This window comes from Rhyacophila brunnea, unplaced genomic scaffold (assembly GCF_057557595.1).
Source record: "Rhyacophila brunnea isolate RB1 unplaced genomic scaffold, BYU_Rbru_1.0 scaffold_15, whole genome shotgun sequence".
Classification (NCBI taxonomy): domain Eukaryota; kingdom Metazoa; phylum Arthropoda; class Insecta; order Trichoptera; family Rhyacophilidae; genus Rhyacophila; species Rhyacophila brunnea.
The window spans coordinates 21,874,305-21,899,812 of NW_028232806.1; the positions used below are offsets into that span (position 1 = coordinate 21,874,305).

General features: G+C 34.0%; 1 protein-coding gene across 1 annotated transcript in view; it reads right to left on the minus strand.

The window, feature by feature from the left end:
• Positions 1–12,110: 12,110 nt before the first annotated feature.
• The window catches only part of Start1 (Steroidogenic acute regulatory protein-like), a 44,334-nt gene continuing 30,936 nt past the window's right edge, over positions 12,111–25,508 (minus strand). Inside the window, exons 8-12 of the mRNA XM_085942823.1 lie at positions 20,296–20,451; positions 17,511–17,615; positions 15,770–15,945; positions 15,183–15,271; positions 12,111–13,780 (exon numbers count right to left, since the gene is read on the minus strand). Of these exons, the coding sequence (XP_085798949.1) occupies positions 13,671–13,780; positions 15,183–15,271; positions 15,770–15,945; positions 17,511–17,615; positions 20,296–20,451 (636 nt within the window). The 3' untranslated portion in view covers positions 12,111–13,670. The remainder of the gene's footprint in view (positions 13,781–15,182; positions 15,272–15,769; positions 15,946–17,510; positions 17,616–20,295; positions 20,452–25,508) is intronic.

A 25,508-nucleotide genomic window follows, 5' to 3' on the forward strand; every position in this document is an offset into this window, starting at 1 on the left:
TAGTTTTCACCGAGTACAATCGTGAGTCCCAGGCGTTTCGCATCGAGTTGAATGTTGCTCCAGCCATTCCCTTTCAGATAGCGAGCTCTTTCTGCAAAATGCCATCTCCCGTGATGTGTACCCCCAGGTACTTGAAGCTGTCGACGCTCTCGATGTTTTGTCCATCGCTAATCAGAGGGAAATCTGGATCAGGACAGGTGCTATTGCACCAGACGTTGGTTTTCTTCGCGCTGATTTTCAAACCAACGCGAGAGGAGTTGTTATGCAACCTGTCGATTGTCTCTTGAACGCCCTCGATTGAGTTGTCGAATATGACAGCATCATCAGCGTATTCCAGGTCGCATAGCTTCACCGTGAGGGTAACAGGTATGCCTCGGTCGGGTGGTATTGACTTCCGTAGTATGAAGTCAAAGAGAATGATAAAGAGAAACGGTGCAAGGACACAACCCTGTCTGACTCCGGTCGTGACCCCGAACCATTCCGTGACAGTGTCTCCAATTCTGACAGTCTTGTGGGTTACCCATTTTGTGCAGAGTAACAACGGTACCATCCCTCCAGGCTTTGGGGCACTGCTCCCTTTCCCACACCTCGTGCAGAAGGTCACACAATGACGGCAATACAGCGCTCAGTCCGCAGAGTATAAATTCTGCATGGATGCCATCATTTCCAGGAGCTTTCCTGCGTTTCAGTCTTTTACTGCCTCTTTAACTTCTGCAGTTGTCAGAGGACCTTCGCAGAATCCCGATGCAGTAGTGATTCCGAGGGCGGTGATCTCCGACGGAATATCAAAGGGATGCAATAGAGGTGGGCGATTCAGGACATCACTGAAATGTTAGCGCCATAGCTCCTGGACCTTTGCAGGTTCAGTGACTGTCACTCCGTCCGTTGCGTAATGCAGTGACCACTGGACGTTTCCTACCGCAAATTGCTCTGGTGATGCGGAAGAGAGCACTTGGATTATTCTTGCAGGCAGCAGATTCCGCATCCCGAATGAGAACATCCAGGCGTCGGCGCTTATCGCGGCAGGCAGAACGCTTTACCACGCGGTCCATTGTCTTGTATTCCGCGCTGCGCTGTGGGTTGTATGTACCATTGTCCCGCAATTCTTTCAGGAGCTTCCTCTTCTCAATCATCTCCCATGTACGAGGTGACATTCAGTCCGGCCTGTGCGTATGCGGCTCTCCTAAGGCAGTAGTTGCGTAGCTCATTATAGCATCCCGGAATAATATCCATTTTCCTTCCAAGGGATCCGAGTCTATGGAAGACGTACCAGAAAGAGTTCGAGCATCATATAAGCGCTTCCGCAGCTCCAGCTCATAGGTTGCACGCACACGGGTACTTTTCAGTTTTTCCACATCGATTCTGACCGTTCTTTTGGGTTTTGGGACTCGTTTGAGGTGTATACGGGATTTCCCGACCAAGAGTTCGTGGTCACTGTGGATGTTTGCATCTCTATATGTCCGCACGTCTAGCAGTTCATGCCGGTATTTCTTTGAGGGTCTAGGACGATTTGGCACCGCGAACTGGCCTCCGCCGATTGGCCTCCGGTAATTGGCCGCCGGTACAATCGGACGCCGGCCCAATTGGACGCCGACCCAATTCGACGCCGACCCAACTGGCCTCCGGGAGATTGGACGCCGCACAGTTGAATTAAATGCGCAAAGGAATAGACGTACGTTACGATTTGTTGGAGTAAATAAGCAAGTCAGTTTAATATGCTTCTATCTTCTCAGTAGTCGTATCTTATACATTTCGCGCTTGACACATTTTTAATATAGATTGAGAAAAATTATTATGCCTTATGATGTTTATTAAAAGAAAATAATTCTTCCCTCGCTAAAACTTAAAGATGTGCATAATCAATTAATTTATTGTCTATACATGGGTACTTATTTATATTTACAACAAATATTAAAAATAATGTTAGATGTTAGAATGAAAATTACATTATATTTCAGCGTTTTATCGACTTAATATTATAATAAAGCTTAAACATATATATTATTATGCATACATGCGTATTTTAAGATAATTTGAAATTACAAACAAAATATTAAGTAAGTTATCTGCTAAGTATAAATGTTTTAGTAGTTTGATTGATAAACTACTTAGGTACTGGGTGCCGGACGAAATCTCGAAGGCTGAAATCCCGAAAGCCTAAATCCCGAAAGCCGAAATCCCGAATATCGAAATCCCGAACGCTGAAATCCCGAATGGCCGGAATCCCGAAGGCCGAAATCCCGAAAAATAAAAAAAATACAAACATCAATAATTGCGCAATTTTTGCAAGAGACACAAAACCCATTTTTTGTGGAAATAAAAAAAAAATTTAAAATACAAACACCAACAATTGCGCAATCGTGGATTGCGCAATTTTTGTAAGGTGCACAAAATCCATTCGTTCTACAAAATGGTCTCTCCTGAAAAAAAATTGCGCAATCAGAAAAACCCATTTTCCGAAAAAATGGGATTTGTCTCTCTTACAAAAATTGCGCAATTATTGATGTTTGTATTTTACATTTTTTATATTTCCACAAAAAATGGGTTTTTGTCTCTCTTGCAAAAATTGCGCAATTATTGATGTTTGTATTTTTTCATTTTTCGGGATTTCGGCCATTCGGGATTTCAGCATTCGGGATTTCGGCCTTCGGGATTTCGTCCGGCACCCAGTACCTAAGTAGTTTATCAATCAAACTACTGAAACATTTATACTTAGCAGATAACTTACTTAATATTTTGTTTGTAATTTCATACTATCTTAAAATACGCATTTATGCATAATAATATACATATTTAAGCTTTATTATAATATTAAGTCGATAAAACGCTGAAATATAATGTAATTTTCATTCTAACATCTAACATTATTTTAAATATTTGTTGTAAATATAAATAAGTACCCATGTATAGACAATAAATTAATTGATTATGCACATCTTTAAGTTTTAGCGAGGGAAGAATTATTTTCTTTTAATAAACATCATCAGGCATAATAATTATTCTCAATCTATATTAAAAATGTGTCAGTTTTCTGTAGGGGTTTTCCTTCCCGTAGCCAGGATGTACCTACCAGTTTTTAGGCGCTGGTGATTCGCCTTGCACCCTCCTCTATCTGCTGCATTGCCTAGGGACCCCCACGGAGAGGTTAGAGGTAGGATTTGTTGGCAGAGCTATCATGTATAGTCGACATACTCAGCATTTCAAATGGAAGCACACCTGATCTGGCATCAAGACATACCCCACTGAAGTCATGACAACCTTTGGCCCTTAGATTTTATAGATGGCCCTTACCGATCATTAGAGTGTGGAAAGAAATTTAAGCCATGTGTATTCAACCAATCCAGGATCCCTCATGATGTTGTCCGCCCATCGCCTCTGGGGCGACCCACCAAAATGTGTCCATTCTCCCCATGATGAATTAATTACCTACCCCAATCCAGTTAATTAAATGTGGTCACTTTGTCGACCCCTTTTAAATGTTCCTGCACAGTGCACCATGGAGATGTGAGTTTCTTTGATAAATTCTCAACTCTTTGCCGCCAAGTATCTGATAAAATTTAGTAATTTCAGCTCGTCGTCATTGAATTTCGAGGATCATTCTGACTTAGGGGGGGGCCTTATTGAAAATATCTAAACCACTATCAACTTCTTTTTGTTGACTGATAACGCGCTCCTGTAATTGTTTTAATGCCTTTGTGCCTACTGACATTCTAGCCCTGATTGAAAAAAAATAGCATCCAGTGTCTGATGTCCTTTTATTTTATGTAAAATAATTTCTTTTGAAGATCCAGAAGCTGGCAGAATTATTATTTGTTGTACATTTAAATGAGGAAATCCGGCATGAAGAAGATTCTGGGCTAATTCAGATCTTTTATAGATAGCTAGACTTCTTTTTAATTTATATGTTTAGATTACTGACGTAATTATTACTAATCATCTGCAACGACACATGGGTCACTAGCTTAACGGTTAAAGCACTAAGCCGGCAAACGAAAGTTGTTATGTTCAAATTCCACAAACCAAATTTTTTTCAAGAATTTCATTCTAATAAGTAGTTATGTTTCTTTGGCATATGAGTTCCACAATTTACAGGTATCTTAAAGCATAAAGAAAGTTTTTGGAAGACAGAGGAGGACAATTAGAAGTCACAAACATCCATGACCAGTCTATTTGAATTGGTCAATGTCTTTCTCTGGCTGACTGTTATAATCCTACTACGGTAGGTAGGGCGATAGTTATAAATAAATTAAAAACATATTTTTTTGTTATACTGTATATTTTTTATTATAAAATTTTAACTAATAAAATATCTCATTTAAATATTTGTGAGGTATACAAAAACTAATTGATAGCTATTTTCTATTTGGCTTAGGCCCCTTACAAATTGATTAAAAGTATGCTTTGATATCTTAACAGTACAATATTATTTACTAGAGGTGTTCACTTTTTTTTAACAAAAATATAAAATAAAAAAATAAAATTAATTTCTTTCGGGTATTAATTATTAAGTTATATTTTTATTAAGCTAGAGAAATAAAATAAATAATTTTTTTAAGAGACAATTGGTTTCTCAAATGGAACACAACCCATGGAAGAAAGATTTTTTTTGTTATAATCTGGCTGACAAAGGATTTGATATGACACACCACTTAAATAAGAGATTTTCAATGAAATAAATCATTTTCTTTGTCATATAGTGTAGGTAATAATAATTATGACAAAGGAAATTTCGACAATATAATATTGTTTTTATCATTAGTAATCATATAAAACTCTCATAGCTACATATAACTTTAAACATAGGACGTGAATGTGGACATATTATTATCTTATATTAATATTATATTCTGTTGGTTTATTTATACAATATTTTTATAATTATCTTATATTTGGGTCAATATTATGGTAATTATATCATTAGAAATAAACATTCCAATACTCTTAGAGCGAATAACAATATTTGTAACCATATTTTTTTAATGAGTAGTATTTGGATGTACTTTATGCATTTTGTGGATCAAGCAACAATTCATATTATAATGACAAAGACTATTAATATCATTATTGGTAGGTAAGTATGTGTTAAATAGCTCAGCACAATGCAAATTGACTCGAAGATTCGTAATACGTGCTGCGCTGTGCAATCACAGTGATCATTTCAGACATAATAATAAACCATAACTTACTATAATATAGGAATCAGCACCTAAATGGTAGATTACGTTAGATCCCATTTTGTTTTTTTTAATGACAAATTATTTTGACTTGTATTGCTATGCATGCAATATACTTTGGTGGGCATGAGCGAATCCATCAAGTATATTTTTACAGTAGTTAAAATATGCTGGGCCATTTAACAAGTACTACATTGACTTCAATGATAAAAAATTCAAGTCAAAAAATAAAAATCTATGTTCCTTCGAGAGAATTCTCGATGAAACATATAATTTGAATAAAAGAACAAAGTAATTCATTATGCTGTCCAATAATATTCTTCCACAGAACTGACAAATATGTATTATAATGAAAGATGTTCAATCTTCTTCTAAATGGAACCTTGTATGGTTTCCCTACAAATATCACTAAGCAAGTTCCAGTTCCAGTTCAAGTTCAGAGTTTATATGACAATTAGTACAGTATTCCCGGTCATTTTTTCGACTCATTTCCCTGCACTTAGGCTCCATCTACATGGTAAAGGGTTTTCTTTAACATTTAGATTATTAGACACTAATAAAATAAGATATAAGCTTCAAAATTATTATATCAATGTGTTTGTTTATAATAAATTGAGGTGCTAGATAAAAGAGTGGCCTAAGTAAAATTAGGGCTCTACAGGCCTGTTCTAACATATCACTGAACATAAAAAAGAACTAATTCTGACAATTTGTATCACATTTATAGCTTTACGTATTCTGACGGTTAATTATGCCAAAAAGTTAATTTTATGAACTGTCAAAAGGTGATATCTTATAACAGCGCAACTTTGAGATCAAGACAGAGTATGTCAATTTTACAAATTGAGACGCAAGATCCGACTGCTTTGCTGCAATTGCAATGGCATGACTAATAAAATTTTAGGTTGTGTTGGTAATATCTGACGTGTCAATACAAAATTCTTGTGTTCGGCTCATTACCGACTAGATGGCGCTGGTTCAGCTTTATCTGCTTGTGTTCGGTCTTATCCACTTGGGTTCGGCCGCATGAACATATCCGAATTAGATGGACATGTCTACCAAACTAAATTTTTGCCATTTTACGAATTAGAGATAGTCGCCGCTAACCGTTTAATGTAAAGAATACCTTCCGTGTTAATTTGGAAGAATAAAAATAATGGAAACGTGCTAAAGTGATAACCGTTAAGAATAGACCTGCTGCTTGACAATGTTTGTAGAATAATTACCGATTCATTTTTTACGGTGTCAAAAAATATATATTTTGAACTAACGACTACATATTATATTATAATATACATCTTGTTTGTGTCAATTAAAATTATTTTTTCAAAACTACGCTTCAGTAATTACGCCTTTCTTCTATACAGCTCCTCAATTTTTCAGACATTGAAACGGACATCTACTTTTAAGATTCTAAAAAGAGTTACATACAATGATATTCGTTGGAAGCGTCGACTTGTTAGTTTGCCATACATTCATCTTGTAATCTAGTAAGTGTAGGAACGTCTTGTTATTGTTACAGACATAAAACAGTGTCTTATAATAAGATAATTCTATTCAGTGGGTAACGTAATATTTATTTTTTGGGTAACACATTATTTATCCAACCAAAAGATGTCACTAAAAATAATGCCACTACAGATCTCCCTACTTTAGAATTAAACGTTTGCAAAATTAGTATTGGCCCAATAAACTGATAATATCACAATAAAATCATTAATTTATGCCAGGGTAATTGACATAATACAAACCGTGTGAATAATAAAAGGCACCATGATACATTTCTTTAGTCTGTTTGAATCAGCATATACAAATCTTATTCTTTCGTAAACCAATAAATACGGAAGAAAGTGATAGAGAAATTAACTCTACCTGCACTAAACAAAGAGTAATTTTTGAATTTTTTTTAATTTTTATAGTCAATATGTACAATATAGGCTTTTCTCAGATATCAGATGTCTTTGACCTATTGATATTGTATGTGATAGTGTATCATATATCCGTGTATGGCGTGATATGTTGATAAGTCTACAAACATCAATTCTCAGGGCAGCTATTCATAAGGTTGGTAATTATTTAAAGTCATCCAAAAACATATAATTTGATTTACCACTATACCAACTTTACAAATAGCTGCCCTGAGAATTGATGTTTTTATACAACAAATTCACGCCATACACGGATATATCAGTGGCCAGGACCATGGCCCCCACAAGGGGGGGCTGACAGGGCTCTAACCTGGGGACCCAGACTCAGGAGAGGATACATATGACAAAATTTCAATAGACATCTGCGTACTTGCAATTATTACTCTTATTGCAATACAGGTAGAGTCGGTTTTTCAACTAAATTCATCTGTTTATGAAAGAATACATTTTGTATGAGCAGACGTAATATCAATGAAAAAAGTCATTTACAGGGCCCTTTTATTCTTCTTATGGTGCATCTATTAGTAAGTCCATGGGTAAAATAAATCTTATTTTTATTATAGTATATAATTATGAGGCTGCTAGTTTCAAAGTCGGTAACCTCCTACACTTTTTTTATATTATTTTTGAATCTGATTCTGTAAGTACTTTTCCATCATATTACATTCTTCATAAAATATCAAATCTAGCTCCATAGCTATATAGAATTAAATCGGTGGTTGATTGCATAGTTGTTTATATTCGTTTGCCGTCATTTTTTTATATGTCATGGCTAACTTTAAACATGATTTTTTTATTAATTTTAATAACATTAAGAACATTTTGCTTCGCTATTCGCCTTTTCTATTTATTTAATGTTTGGAAAAAGAACATATTTCATTTGCAGTTCTAGAAGGGCTTGACAGTTTTTTGCGATTATCTCAAAATGGCGGAACATATTGCAGTGGCGAGGGGTGGAGATAGACTGTGATTCAACATAAATTGGAGGTTCATTCAACATAAATTGTACACACTAAACTTTGTCAGTCATGCTTATTAATTTGTTTTCATTGAACTAAGAATACAGTTTGTAGATGGTGCTGATTAGTTTTTAAAATTTAATTAAACCCTGCCTAAGCCAAACCAAAATAGTACACATTTTTTCAGTTATACTTACTTGTTAAAATTCAGTTCAACGGTCAAACCAAACACCATAATCGATAAAAAAAACTTATATCTATAAAGTATCTAAAATAAAATTATGTATGATTTAATAGCATAGTTTTAGATATTTTATAAACAAATATTTTTTGACCATTATCTACTATGGCTTTAGGCAGGGTTTAAAAACTGACAAACACTATCTACACATTGTAGTCTACGTTCAATGAAAACAAATACATTTTGATTGACAAAGTTTAGTGTGCACTATTTATGTCGGATCTTAACAATCTACCTCGCCTTTCGCCACTGACATATTGACTGAAACTAACAGCCTCATTTGCCCCTCCTCATATACCCCCCTGCGTGAGTGCCCCTTACATAAAATGCGCGTTTATGGAGAATACGGTCAGTGTGCTGCCAGAAGTCATTAAGTGATACAATGTATTGCGATAATGATTTGTTTTTTTATACCTACAGCTGTCACAAATTAGCACGTAAGCATGCACATTAAAATACAATTTCAACGAGATTTGAAACACTGAGGAAAGTCGTGTCGCCATTGTTGCTGAACAGACGACGAAGAAGATTGGCGGTCAAGAGAAAAATATAGAATCATTATACTCTACTCCAGTGTGCATGTAAGTGTTAAACTCCGCTTTGATAGTAAACGCTATAGTTAGAATTAATAGCCAGATGATCTTTTGTTTATATTCAAAAATACTCTCCTCTTTTCTCATTCCAGTATCAACCTACTTCCACTTGAAATGTAGATAATCTCTGTGGTGGGGGTCAAGATGCTGAAGACAAAAAGATCACAGTTTCCATTCTAATGCAATTACTTCATTGAAGTCATTATTCAAAACAAAGTAGGTATTCATAATAAATATACAACTCAGTCAAAACTGACTATCTTACTTGATAAAATAATCTGTAACATAATGACTTCTGGCATTATAATGTAGTCATTAAATTAAATTAGTAAAAGCTTTGAAATGGAGAGGTAGGTACAATGTAAATATAAACACATGTCCAGGTTTAAAATAATTAATTGAAGTGCTGAGGATTGAATAAATACCGAGTTGAGTAAATTGACATTAAGGTTGAATATGCAATTGTAAATAGTTCTACATAACTGTTTTCAACAATTTGTAAATAAGCTCTTGTTCTCAAATGAACAATAATTATTACTATTCCAAGTACATTTATTGAGGATAAGTCAAATAAGAGGTCAAAACATTCAAGTTATTGCTATAAAAATAATAACTATATTTTACAACGTTTACAACTCGTGTTTTAAATATATGTTACATGTAGGGGAAGGGAGGGAGACATGATCCCCTGGGAGACTTGTTCACCCACCAAGAACTCGTTAATGTGTAAAAAAAATCTTTCAATATTGGTAACACTGGCTGCCCGCCATATACCATAGACGTCAGAGTATATTCAGAGCTGTCTAAATCAATGGAGTAAAGAACACGTCTGACCGAACTCTTTTTGACAATTTAGACAAGTTTTTTCTAAATCTTTAGACTTCAATATCTGCTTTTTACATAATGGTGAGTGATTGCTGTATTTATTCAGTCTATATATATATATATTCAAGATTTATTTTCTGTTAGTAGTTGTTTTAATTTTGTTTGTAGTTACCGTTTTAAATAAATAATTTTGACTTTACTAGTATTGGGGACACTTGATCACGTTTACTATGGGACACTAGATCCCTAGGGATCACATCTCCCATAGTTCGTTTCTATGGGCTATTGAGGCAGAATATATGGCCAGGGAACATAAAGGGGACAAAGAAAATAGAATGGAAATCAGAAAAGCAAAAATAAGTTTAAAAACTAACAAAAATTTGAAACAAATTCAAAATTCTTCGAGTTCATCGAAAGATGATGTTCCCGTTCCTCCATCGCCTGATTCTCTTTACAACCTAAGTGACGAGTCCTCGAAGCTGATTTTAACAGAGTGCGAATCAGACGGCGATGATGACTTTGAGCTTACGGCAGATGATAGGATAATTAATTGTCAACTTTATTTCACACAAAAAGATGCTACATCGTTACGTTGGGCAGATTCAGCAACACACAGCAAACAGATTTAAAGTGAAATTTGCCAGGAAACGTGACCACAAGACATTGAAATGGCCTGCAGTCAAAGAAATAGGTGATGTAGCGAGATATCAGATTGCAAAGAATCTACTTAAAATAATTTTTAAGTCTATGAGCAAGCGAATTCATTTTTCCGCAAGTCTCTTCACAATTTTAGTGTTGAATGATGTGCCTTGATTTAATTATTAAAAGCATAAATTATTATGTAGAGTTTAAGGTCAATAAAATATTTTCTTTTAATAACTAGAGGTATTATTTATGATTATGACTATCATACATATGTGGGATCCCCCCTAATCAAGTCTCCCATATGTAGTGATCAAGTCACCCTCATTGGGGGAGACTTGATCACTTTTCCCTTACCTGATAATTTGTTAAATATATTTTTTTTGAATCAGTTATCCACATTTTGTGAATTATCAACGAATACCTAGATAAATTTTGCAACTAATAGGTTATACAGAATTACTACAATCACAGTAGGAAAAAAGTTATAACAACAAATATAAAACGGGGATCAAGTCTCCCTCCCTTCCTACTTATTTAATCCTCGACCCTTCACATATACAAAAATAAGAATGGAAGTTGAATAGTCATTTAGTTTGTTCTATGTTTTATTTTTTCATTACAAAGTTACATCATATCACATATAATCACCCCAGTTCTATCTAATCGATGGTGCCAACACTACACACATTTGCGATACCGGTGACAGATCAAAAAAATCATTTTTCCTTTACGGCAAGTTAGAAACAGGATGATGATATGACTTAAATAATTGAGCCCGTGATTGGAAAAATAAGTGTTCGATTAGTCACTTAATTTCAAATGAGTTTTGTGATTTTATATAAAAAAAAATAATAGCAATGTTGAACTGATCGTACATTATACATTATTTTCATAGCTGTTAAAACCTCCTATGTGACAAAATTGAATTTTTTCAACCATAGAGTTTTATCTATCATAATGATTGTTCAATTGAAAATCATTATTTTGTAACATTTAAAACCATTACCTGACCTAACATACAAAACCTAATTCTAATTATTATTGACTATTATGTATGTAGGTTAGGTGATGCCATAAAGCTAGGAAGTGGCTCATTAACTGGCACAAGTGTGAAGTTAGCAATGATTGGGGAGGTGAAGACGTCTCATCTAACCGAATAGAAAGCATTATAAAAAAAATTGATTCTTATGGAATAATAAAACTCTCTAATTGATTAGAATTTATACTCATTTTCTACCAAGTATACAGAATTGATATATTTTTATCATATTTTGTTCACGATATCAATAAAAATGTTATTATAAATAACAAGAGATTGAATTTTTATCTGATTTTAATTCAAAATAATTATTTGATAACCATTGCTAACTTCACTCTGGTGCCAGAAAAACAACCTGTCCCATAAACTATGATTGCCAGTTCACAACTAAAGTATGTAATCTCATAATTTCATTAAAATGGGTGTTTCTTTGTATAATATAATATATAATCAAGATTTTTACCTCTGATTTGATGAATTATAACGTACTACATACACACTTAGGTTGTTTCATAATAAATATTTCACATAGTATTTGTATAGTATTAATTGTATTAACTAAAAATCATGCAAATACACCTGTCAATTATTCTAATGATATTAATATTCCTGCAATTATATATGTCGCATGTTGTTAAGCATAACATTACATATTATCAAATTAAATATGAAACATGTTTTTTCTCTATTTAAGTTTTTTTTTATTGAAGCCAATGTCATCTATTTTCAACTCAATCTGTTAAATTTTCAAAACAGACAAAGCTGACATGATTTAATGAATGTATACAAGAAATAAGGTGTCATTATATAATTATACACAATAGCTGTCCAGTAGGATTATCAAAAACGTAAACAAAACTAATTGTATTCACAATACATACTATCACAATGTGTGCTATGTGGCTATGTTTTCGATATTACAGCTCCTATCTTTATAATTGTACATTAATACATTCAATCGTCAGAAAATATTTATAGCTCTAGGATATAGGTAGGCAATGAGAATAAATAATAATCCATTCAAGAAAATATCCAAACTAACAACTAAATAAGATACTTTTTAATCTAGCTGAACGTATAAATATTATGTAGTGAATGTGAATGTGAATGATAAAGGGTTACAGGACAATTACCCCGCAGATATAAATGCACATGACTAATGCCCCATAAAAAATCCAGACAATTAACTAACTCCCCCCCCATTTGAAATGTCAGTACATAGTTTATATTAAATATGATATTATTAAACAAATATAATGATATAATTTTGGATTAGAAGTTCATGTAATTCTGTAGCGGTGGTGAAATTTCGTATCTTGCTTCGTAAATATTTTTTGTGAAAGAATAAAATTTTAAATAATAATATTAGACTGAGTACATTTTTGTTGAAGATTTCAATATTTGAGTAATTAATATTTCTCCTTCTTTGTCTCTAAAATGTATATAAACGCACACGATGGCCGAGCGGTTTACGCGTTGGCTTGTCGTGGGACCCAGGTTTGAATGCTGGGTCTGGCAATTACACATTGTTTTTCAATTTGTGTTTGGAGTCAGAGTATGGACCTGACAGGTTGAGCAAATGACTAACATCCATTTCTCACAAAAATAAAAATCTCCACTCTGTGGAGGCCCATATGATCATATTAAGATCAAACATGGTCAAAAGAAAAAAAAGTCTCTAAAATGTGCATTTTAGATGTTCGTATAATTTTTATTTTGTATCCATTATATTATGATGTACCAGTTAAATTTTATTTAAAGAGTTTTTATTTTTATTAGGAGGGTAATGTCTGGGGGGGGTTTCGATAAAAGGGGTTATAGCAGGGGGTAATTTTCCTAGAACCATGGTAAACGAATGATTGAATTGAGGGTGTGTTGATTTTTAAATGCAGACATTGTAATTTAAAATGCAAGGACGGAAAAGCATAGGAAATTGTTTTATTGGAATAAGCTTCTTCCAGGATTTTATAATATTTAAGAGATTTTCTTCTGCGACACGACTTATATTTTTTACAGGTCACATTACTTCATATTAACTATGCAATTAATAACAAGCAGATTGATACTAGTTTCATAATATCATGAGCAAAAAAATCTAATATGTCATCTTCCTTACAATCGCTCTGAGAATCATTAAAAAAATATTAATTGCCGTGGCATATTATGCTGATAAAATCAAATTTATTTACACTCAATGTTCCACATTATGACACGATTCACTTACAACTCGGCGAACGGGGATTTCCCTAAACAATATTCAATAGCATCAGAGAGCACCTTCCGCCTTTTTGTCTGCCACAAACTTCCTCAAATATTGCAGAAAATCAAACATGGCCGTCGCGAAGGCTACGTCAAGTACATACTGCGGGATCCAACCTAATAACAAAGATGATATTAAAAGAAGTTTTACAATTTTGTTTTATTTTTATTAACATTTTAAAAAAGTTCACATTTGGTTGGTACCGTGATCGGGACGTGCTGTCTCAATATTAGTTGTTTGGTATCAACTGGTAATATTGATACAGCTCATCTTAACTGGTTCTATGCCTTCAGTGAGTTTTCTCGCTCTATAAGGCCGTGATCGACAAGGCCACACATACAAATTTCACAAGTTGTCTCGTCCGACTTTAAACTCAAATTACTAGCCACTGTCGATTGATTTGCATAATCTAAAAATTAAACACACAGTGACATCTGTGTGAATAATTATGAAATACTAAGCCACAAATTATTGGTATTACAGCGATTGTAGTAAGACCTTTGCTCTACATTCAACGTGTGTCGTTAAAAATCTGTGGCCTGTCAAATACTGCCATAGTAATATCGTGAGGCATAGAAAAGGTTAATGATCCATAGGTTGGAAAATATTAAAAATTATAGCAAACGATTCAATATAGAAGCCTTCGCGCACATCTCCACAATATACATAAAACTGATTTAAACCAAATTTCCAATAATTGAAAGCAGTCAATAATGTATGATAAGTATTGACATACTCCTGGACTTCCCGTCTTCAATGGGGAGCCGGAATAAAGTTTTGTAGGCCTAAGCGTGCAGCTTAGTCACATAGTCAATTAACAGAATATGAAAGGCTTATGACGTATCACTTGGCTATCTGGATAAAAAGGAATATGTTAGATTTAGAATGCTTTTATAGTATGTACCTAGATATAAATTTTCAAACAAATAGCTTTAAGTGTAATAATAAGATTTATACCATTAAAATTGTAATTAATTTAGTAATAGGAATAGTTTGTAAATCTATGTAAGATCTTGTTTTATGAGTTTGAAAGAGATGGGTGTAAAAGATGTAAGAGTGGAAGAGAGTTAGTATGAAAGTTCCTTTTGTAGCGACTATACCACTCACTCAATTGTTACGTGAGAGTTTTTTTGTATTATTTAAAGGCAGTCGGAAGAAACACGTGTTGCGTGCGGACGCAAGTTGAATTCGTGTACCTACTCCGCGCCAAAAATAAACTATTGTTTTAATTATTAGCATATAAGTGTGTAGCAAAGAAAAATCACTGAAAATATAAAGCCACGTGCTTATAACCAAAAAAAAAAAAAAACAAAGACTTTTCATTTAACCCAATTTTTTTTTTGTGAATCCTGAGTTCGACACAGTTCTGAGCTAGCCCAGAACTCGGGATATCTCAGTATGTATATTACACAGCCTTAGTGATTTAAAAAAATTATATTGCACCCTTGAGGACAACAAAATTACTGAACTCTGTTATATTATATCAATGGATAGAGGTATAATTTGTACATATTTTACCTTTCAGATCGCATCCCATCAACCACTGGAACGTACATTTTCCGGATCCCAAGTCCTGCAGTGACCAGCAGCCAACATTATTTTGACCTCTGGAAATAACATTGACATTCCATCAACTGAATATACAATATTTTTTAGTAAAAAATTTTCCAGAATCGAAATATTCAATTAAAACCAAATCATGCAGATCACAAGTCATGAAAGCCCAATTACACTGGCAAATTCTCCTATCGATTGTCCCCAAGCATGAAATTTCATTTTGGATTGTTCACTAGAGTCCTAGGCAATATAAAATAATTCCTATTTTTTGTGCATAACTCGATCGACGATCGGTGATAGTTGGATTGACAATTACTGAGAACACACATTAATCGTCAAGAATATTTTATGGGTCGGCAGCTTTCTTTTTCCATTTCAATTTTTCCCTTTCTAGTTTTTGCCTAGTACCTAACCATTTCACGAATAATTATTCGAGATTGACCTTTTTTGATTATTTCTCGAGAATTCTCGAAACAAGATTTCTCGATCACAACCCTCAGGCGCCAATGAAGTTAAAGTTGTCGCATTCTAAAAGTGACTAGACTGACCGGACATATTTATTGTTGGGTGGGAAACCAGGGTATTCGATGGATACTCCAGCATTGACGAGGCGTCCCTCCTTACGTGCTGCTATCCTCAAGTTCACAAAATCCCTCGGCTTGACTGCGCCCCCTCCGCCACCCGCTGTCACTTGGTAAGTTATGTCAATGTCGTCAGTTACTTTCTGAAATTTCATCAAAACATTCCACGATTACAACCACTAAAAATGTTAAAACTAAAATTATTAGAGATCCTTAGGCCGTCTAGGAATGAAAATAAATACCGATTGTTAAAAACAAGATTCAAATTTACAAAAGTTGGTCACCAATATTAAACAGAATGCATAGATGTTAATAAAATTCAGCATGAGTAATTATTACATGATAGCTTTATTTAGTAAAGCACATTGCCAAGAATGCAATGGATATAAGTCCAAATCCCGTTTGGTACACATATTTTTTGTAAAAAATTGGTTTCCAAGATGATCCAAATTATGTATGGACAACATCCATATCGGCCCAGCAGCTGTTGGTGTTGGAGATCAAATCCCCCATAAACACTTCAATGACATACAGTCGGGGTAGAGACGATTTGTACACCAACCTGCAAATCGGGCACAAAACGGATCGCCTTGGACGGATGGGTCATGTAACCAGGATGGAGGAGCCACTAAAAACCTGGTCAACCTTCCAAGCCCAGACCCATAACATGGGATTCAAGAACCAAGAAGAAGAAGTCTTTCAGCCCTTCATTCTATGGAGATCTCGAGTCATCAATCAGCAGTTTCAGCTATTAGAACTGTATTATCCGCATATTGAAGGTTAAATACTGGGATACCATTAACTCTTATCCATTATGACTCTTAAGAGTTTAATGCAGAACCAAACGGTATACGTCTAACTTAAAATATTGAAAACGACAACCAACCCAAAAAGTTTGGATGAGTAAAACATGTAACATTCTCAGTAGAACGCCTCAGTGAAAGTGAGAAAAAACATGCAACGTCAATTGATAGATTATTTATCTTTTTTACGTATGGTTCTGCCTTACGCTGTTAGATTCTAATAGAGCAAACCAATCTTACAATGCTTACTTAAAATTAACTAGAAATTAACACATATTTTTATATATTCTTTTCTTTTCTTTTATATTTTATACTTTAATATTTTATATAATATCTCTGTACTTTTTTTAACACTTTACTTTAACACATATTATTTTTATATTCTTTATATTTTATATTTTCTTTATGTTTACAATATTGTGCTTAACTGTAAATTATGTAAATGAAATATTAACAATGTAATACTTAAGTAATGACCCTTGTACGAAAAAGCAAGGAATTCAATAAACGAAATAAACGAGAAAAAAAAAATAGAGCAAACCAATCTTACAATGCTTACTTAAAATTAACTAGAAAACCTCTTTTTGCTTTAGATCTTCAAGTACAATGATGCAGAAATATGAACAAGGATAATATCTACATTTACTTAATTCATTCACTACAAGAAAATATTTGATAAAGTATCGCATTTAAACATTAAATTACTTGGGTTTTTTTGAAGATTATTGAACATACCAACAAGGGTATCCGCATCACAGTCAACTTGTATTGAAACAAAAAAGCCACAAGATGAATCTGATACTGACAAATCAGATATCTAAAAGGGAGTCAGACAAGGTTGCACATTGCCTTCAATCCTGTTTAAAATTACACTGAATAGAATTATTTTAAAAAACATAACTCACCCTGATAAACTGACTTTCTAAAATAGTAGGATTCCATTTGGGCAATTCCTCCAGATTCTTATGGAACACTTGAAACAAGAACTCTGCTGGACTATCCACTACCCCCTGAAAATACACAGAATACCAATCGGTTCACATATAATAATAATAATAATTTGATAACCTTCATTATCCAAGTTTTTATATGTCGCTGGATATCCAATTAATTCTCACCTCATACGAGACAAATAAATTCACAATTCACTCATAATAATTTGTAAAGTTCCATGAAGGCTTATTATATATAAATCCCAGTTTATTATTTATTAAAAACCAATACGATTACAATGATAATATTAATGGACAACATAAATCACATCCGTTGTGTAAAGATTTATTTAGGTAAGTGCTAAAATATGCTAAAAAAATAATATTCCAAAGTATTTACAATAGACTCAAATCAAGAGTCAAATAGCTATTAAAAATATTTTTCTTCATTACTGTAAATCGACTCCATAGTTATAATTCGTTGTAAGTGCAATTTGTAAGTTTTGAGTTGTGCAATATTGGTATAGGTACTGCACTCGTGGCTGGGAGAAGGAATGATTCTAATTCAAGCCTACAAAACAATTTCCTGAGTTGTCATTGATTGATATAATATCTACATCTATGAAAATTATTTACAGGTAAACCACCGATGCATACAAAGAATGTGTGTCTATGCTGCTACAGCTAGGATTCTGTTGAACACAGACAATTCCATCTTAACGGTGAATAAAATTTTTCAAAACCCTGTTTTAGATCATATCTATTGGCATATAATACTGCACACAATAATATTCTTTCTGGGATACCCAACTGTAAAAAACAGAATAAATACTTCCAAATAAGCTATATAATTAAAACCCACAGTTATCAATTGAGTCTGTGGTCAAGTGAAAATTATAACAGCCGATTATAATTACATGATGTGTAAAATACAATAAAAATTAGCGTAATAGCCTTGCTCTTGATAAAAAGTCAACGAATAACAATGAGGCTATCAATTTATTATTTATTTTAATGTATGTGATAACTTATTAACCCGTAAGTGTTTAAATATAATCCTCCCAAAAAAAATTACACAATTGACTTATTTTCAAACTACAAAATACAGAGAATAAAAGGTTGACTGAAATTCCTGACGAAACGAGGAAAACAAATTAGCTGTCTTCGAGCGCAAATTACTCTGAAAAATCTTTGGACCCACGTTGGAAAATGGGAACTACAGAATAAAAATGAACCACGAGTTGGAAGAGCTGAATGAACAGCAAACAATCATAAGATACTGTAAATCCCAAAGACTACAATGGGCGGGACATGTGGAGAGAATGCCTGAAGTTAGAGCGCCAAGGATCATGATAAAGTGGCTACCCCAACAGAAGAGACCCAGAGGCCGTCCAAGAAGGAGATGGGGTGACGCCGTAGAAGTGGACTGGCTTCATATAGGAAGACCCGGTAACTGGAGAAGTGTGGCGAGAGCCCGGAGTGAGTGGAGAGCGGTTGTGGAGGAGGCCAGATCCCACCCCGGGATGTAGCGCCGTGGAAGAAGAGAAGAAATTCCTGATGATAGCTACAGTTACTTTATGGGATCCATAAGTAAATCGCGCAATTTTACGGTCATATTTTTAAAGTGTCTACACATATTATACCTACTGAATAAAATATATTTTAAAAATTCGCCCAGTACCTAGTAGACATTAACAGCAAAAAAATTTTTTGCCAACATATTGGGACCCCTCCAAAATAAGCCAGAACCACTGTTTAACAGAGTTAGATGCAATTCCCAGTATAAGTTTAATTTTTATGCATACATACTAGCTCTAGTACTCATAATTTATGTAATAATTTGTGTAAAATTTTCTTTGTATAAATTTGTACGGAGTTCAAAACTTAAGGCACAGCATTACTAAGTCGGTATCGCAGACAGTGTTTCTCACTTGTGAATGGAGCTTGGCCCCACCCCAGTGCCACCAACGATAGCACTGCTGGCCGATATCAACCTTATGAACGCTTGCTACCCACACATCTCGGGACAATACAAATGTGTCGCTAAATTTCAAAACCCGCTATAACACTTTTTTGAAATGATTAAGATATATATATCGTTGGATTCGTTATTAAAATCTCAACATGAAAATTTTATCGCCTCTTTTAAAAGCCGTTACGATTAACTGTCATTTATGAAACAAAATCAATGTGTCTATCAAATCCCGCTATAACACTACTGAAACATTCAAAAACCTTTTTAGTTCAAAAAGTTTTTATTGATTTTCTCAACATAATGAAAAAGTGTTATAGCGGGTTTTAAACTCAGCGACACAAATACAGTTTCTCAAGGACGCATCTGAGCACTCAGGCTCTGACTATCACTTAGCGTTAGCCAATACCTGCTTGGCAATAATCAGTATTGATAAACACCATTCTCTCCTACAATTTTCAAAACAATCAAAGCCCACCCTCCTCAGCCTCCTGACTAAAGCATGCAACCTTATCACCATTGTTCTTACAAATTTTAAAATGGAGCTCTATTTCTAAAAAATGAAAGCTGTAAGCCTATATTTTTTTCTTCTATGACATTGATATATAATATTGAAAAATATGAATACTTACCTATATATTTTACTAAGTTCTAAAAATAATTTTGTTAGGATAAATTATGTGTACGGGAAATTCCATACAATATGGTGTTACATTTTTCATGTCAATTGTATGCATAAATGTGCTATACAAGAGTTTAAGCCATAAAACTTTCAAGTTCGCTCACCGTAAGTCTGAAAAGCTTTCCATACTTTTGCGTCATAAGTACTTCCACAACATCTCCCTCCATCACTCCAGTCTTGTCCTTCTTCCAACCTTTGGTATTCAGGAGCGTGATGCTCTCGTCGAGGCATTCCGCAGCACGAGCTTTGTACTGGTCATCCTGAGGAATGGATAATTAATAACAGTGAGTTAATGAATAAACGAATCATGAGTAAAAGTCTTTAACACACAACTAAAAGTTGATTTGTAACAAAGAGATTGAACTATGTAGGTATTGAAATACAGAGAGTAAGAAAAACATTTTGTATTACACTTTTATATTTTAACACTTGATGGTGATTTCAGAATATTTTTAGTAATCGTATTAAGTAACCATAGAAATCAACAATATTCTCTGCGTTGGCAACATTGAATAAGTATATTATTTATACATAAAAAGAATTCAGAATCAATTCAACATTGACGATCATTTTATAAAAAGGATTTTTTTAGAGTGTACAAAATAATCTGCAATGCGAAATTACTTGCAACTAATTTAATCATTATTATTAGTAATCCATTTTCACACGGTTGTAGAGTCAGAGTCGTGAATTATGATACGTTTGGCGAGGTCATAAAAGTCATCGGAGATTAAACCAGAGGGTTGGAGCGGACCCTTCTTTGAGTTGCTTCGCTCCGGGACCTAATACTTGCTCCAGCTCCGCTCCAATTTTCATTACCTATTATTTCTTTTTAACAAAACCGACAGCAAATCGTCTTTCATTATCTGCTTCTTCTCACTTCGAATTAATTTTAGTGCTAAAAATAACCTCAAAAGGGTGAGATTATTTTTATCACTCGGCAGTGTTGCCGTATTTCAAATAATTCCAGATTAGCAAAGTGTCAAATATAATATTTTTATTGGATTTTAGGACGAAAATTTATTAATAATAAAAAAAAACATTCGGAGCAGTGGAGTACTACAAATTTTCGGTGCTCCAGGTAAACCCCATTGCTCCACTGCTCCAATGCTCTGAATTAAACGACTCTACTCTTCTTTAAAACACGAATTTTATTAAATATTGTATAAATATTGCAAAGCCAATGATTGTTATTTTATCTAAATCTATTTTCAATGAAATTATTAAATTTAAAACAAAACTCTTTTTAATTATTAAAATCGGCGCCAGAGTTCTCGTTTTAAAATTCTTACTTACACGAATAAGATTGTATAATATTCTGGTTATTTAAATTTATATTTAAATATTTCAACAACACATACAATCATCCAAAACATTTTTTTAGATAATGTCGTTTGATTTAAACATCTATAAACATGTCGATGTTATTGTCTCAAATACTACTGAGACGATTAAGTTAAAGTATTTTTAATAGTAAGTGTTTTAATTCATTAATAATACATACAAATATGAACGACTTTCATGACTTTGTTTTTATTTAAGTCGTAACATCCAGAGTAAAAGATTACTATAAAGGAAAACTCCCATGGCAACAGCAGCAATGAACCTGCTGTTGAACAGATGGATTTCATTTGTATTTTAATCTCATTTTACAGAATCTTTCATAATACCTACCGCAGGTTCTTTTAACCTTCAATCATTACCAACCTCAAGAGTATACGTTACAGAGTATCATAATATATAATATTATGTAAATGTAACCACAACATCAGTTACATTTCAAGATCAAGACATTAGATATCTATTACCCTACAGAGAGCAAAATACTTTGCAGTTGGTTTTGCTACTGCATTACCTGGTTTATGCTGATGCATTGGAAATAAGAACAATATTTACGGAGAAATAGTTTTCAGCATTAACTCCGTACCTACGGAAATTGATTGACAGCATCCAAATACCATTCATGAATAGCGAAACGATGTCTGCAACGTGTTGCTATGACAATGTCATTCACATTTTAGAGGTTGTAATCGAGAATTCACAAATAATGAGAAAAAAATCAATAACAGCTATAAATCAAATATTTTTTTTAATATTTAGAATCTCGAGAATCGAAAAAAGTCAACAAATCACAAACTTTATTAATCACATCCAGCATTTCAATCAATATTCGATGTTTAACTCATAACTATACGCGGCTTTGCAGGCCCTTCACCCTGAGACTAAAACTCATAGAATCTCCTGAATATACAATGCAGGCTAAATATATATTGAAATTAATGAAATGTTTGTACTATTCATGTGAAATATTGAATAAGTAATACAAAATTAATTAGAAGCTAAATTCAAATTTAATCAAATACCTACACATCATTTTTCGTGAAAGTATTTAAAAAAAATATATATATATATTTGAACTGAATGGGACAATCGCGTTCCGAGCGCTGTCACCTGTCAGCTACCCTTGGTAATTTATATAAAGTATTTTTCATCAATACATAGGTTAAACAGTAGCAAATAATATTATGGGGTAAAAATTTCGACAATTCTGCCAAAGAAACCAAGACAGGCATTTAAAAGGTGCCTTATGGTGAATACTTACAATTATCTAATTATAACTAGATAGGTATTGTCCGTTCGTAAAGGCAAACCGACATAATTAAAATATAATTTCAATTAAAGACGTTTGACATTAATTGAAAATGCTTTAAAAAAACCAAGCCGAACAAGAGAAAAGAAGTAGGAAAGGCTTGTGGATACATTATTATTTACCGACGCTAGCTTGGTAAGTTATATTTGGTAGGCATGCTTGGTGGAATATGAGATACCTCAGGTACCGTAGTGTGTAATTATTCGCAAGAATGATAAATGAATTGGAAGCTGGATAAGAGAACAGTCGGAATTGGCGTTTAAAAATTATGTATTTATTGTACACTGTTACAATCACAATAATGTTGCAATCATAATAAACGGTAGGGGACACGCATTGAAAGAGCCACTAAAATAAAATAAGAAATATTAAAATTCTCAGCCTGAATTTGTTTATAATAATATGAATATTATTTCATTATTTTTTGAAAACGTTTTTAAAATACCACACGTGTTTTAATAATATATACATGAAGATTAAAAGTATTTTTTCAAGCAACTCTAATATTTTATTATTTATATATTAAATTTTATTATTTATATGTATATGAGTGATTGCATATGTAGGTATAGTAGGTAATATAATATATTGGTTTTTATTTTCAATTTTTCACTTACAGTGAGTACTACGGGATTGAAGGGTGCAGATTCCTTCCAGCCGAAGATTGTTTTGAGCCACCTCTCCATCTTGGATCCTCCTTCTTTCCGTTCATTATCCAATTTTTCCATGACATCCTTATTATTCTCCTCTTCGTTGAAATCTTCTTCCCCCTCTTGCCTCACGTATTTGTAGGTCTTAACAGTTTCCAGCCCGGTCGCCATTTTGGTATTTTTTTAAACACTTCTTACACCAAAGACGATAATACACTAATAATTATAGATCTGTTGCACTGAATTACGTTTGCCTAGCCAGTCTGCAGACACATAGAGATAGGTATAAGTAGTTTAAAATTTATAATAAATATAGATAAAATAAATCGATTTAATAAGTGCACATCAGTGTTTCACAAACATGTTGCCATTAGGTACATGATAATATATGTGTCTTGATTTATTTATCTGTCCGTCCGTCACTCTCTAATCTAATGCATATTAAGATATCTCTGACACACGTAAATTTTCAAGAATTTGCGTCTTTATTGCGCGACCGCATAAATAGAAAACCTACGTTGCATTTCGCCAACACGCGTACTCACGTAAAACACGCCGGCTTTATCGAAACAGATACCTACCAATCTATATTAGTATTCAAACAAATGCGTTCTTTAAGCGCCGGCTAGACGCTCATGCTTTACGACAAGCTTACCTGCGCAAACCGGTTTGTATCGGGAAACCCGTGCGTATAGACGGGAAAACGGAAGCGCGCGATATCGCGCTAAAATCTATACCGCGCAGACAAGTCGTTAGTGCTCGGCCGTAGTGAATTGGCGGGCGCGACGCGGCGGCGTCTTGCGAAACTCAAACGTATAACCGTGCGTATTATGCCCCAAAAAAGACACTGTCTACGAACATTTTAGACACGGTTATACGTTTGAGTTTCGCAAGACGCCGCCGCGCCGCCCCCGCGCATCCACTACGTTCTTGCACTTACACCGCGCAGGCAAGTCGCCGCCGTCTATCCGGCGCTTTAGATATGAATATTGTTACCCTACATTGCTTTGCTTAGGTACATATGTTAGTAGTGTTAGCTAAATAGTATTATTGAGCGCATCAACAAAAATGTTGACAGGTGGCGCTGCCACTCGCTTCGCACACCGGATATTCCGAATTCAATCCACGATGATGTCACAATTCACAAAAGTATGTGATTTTCTCAAACGTGTGTTTCTGTGACTGTTTTAATTAGTACCCGCGTGGTCTGTTGTAGTGATAATTCAAAAAAATAGACCTAAAGTACCTAAGGCTATTTTCCTAACGAGCCACTAGTCCAATACACTATCGCAACTCTAGTAAAATCCAGAATAGGTCAAATAATTCTGACAACAATCTATAAGAATCTTCCTTATTACAATGTAGGTAGAGTTCAACAATTGTCAGTACTTATATACATGTTCATTTTTACAACTGGCGACATAACCGTAGGGCATAGACCATGGGTGGCCAAACTGCGGCCCGCTGGGTGTCAACTTGTGGCCCGTGGAGCAGTGAGAAAATAAAAATAATATCAAATGCTGCCGCTAGATGTGCTAATTTCGCAAATTGAGATTCGATATTAGCTCAAGATTTTAAAAAGCACCATGTGCTTTTTGCTGCATTTGCAACGCCATTCTCCGTAGACGTGAATTTATTACCGGGAAATTTGGAAAACATTGTGAAATATGTTGCGATGAATTAATAGTTAAAGAAGAAATTCCATCAGGTTGGTTTGGAAGAGTTTTACAAAACATATTTGGATAAGGGGAAGTTTCCTGCATTTTACAAACATGCTCTAATGATGACTTCGCTTTTTAGTCGGATGAAGCATATCAAATCCCGAGTGAGAACACGATTCACTGATGTACATTTGGAAACCTGTTTGCGTGCAGAAACAACCTCACTCGATATCGATATTGATGCACTTAGTTCTGCCACACAAAATCAAACTTCTCACTAAAATTTACTATTTTTATATAATTTTGTTTATTTTTTATTATTTAAAAAAAAGTCTAATCTAATAAATATGTTTGAT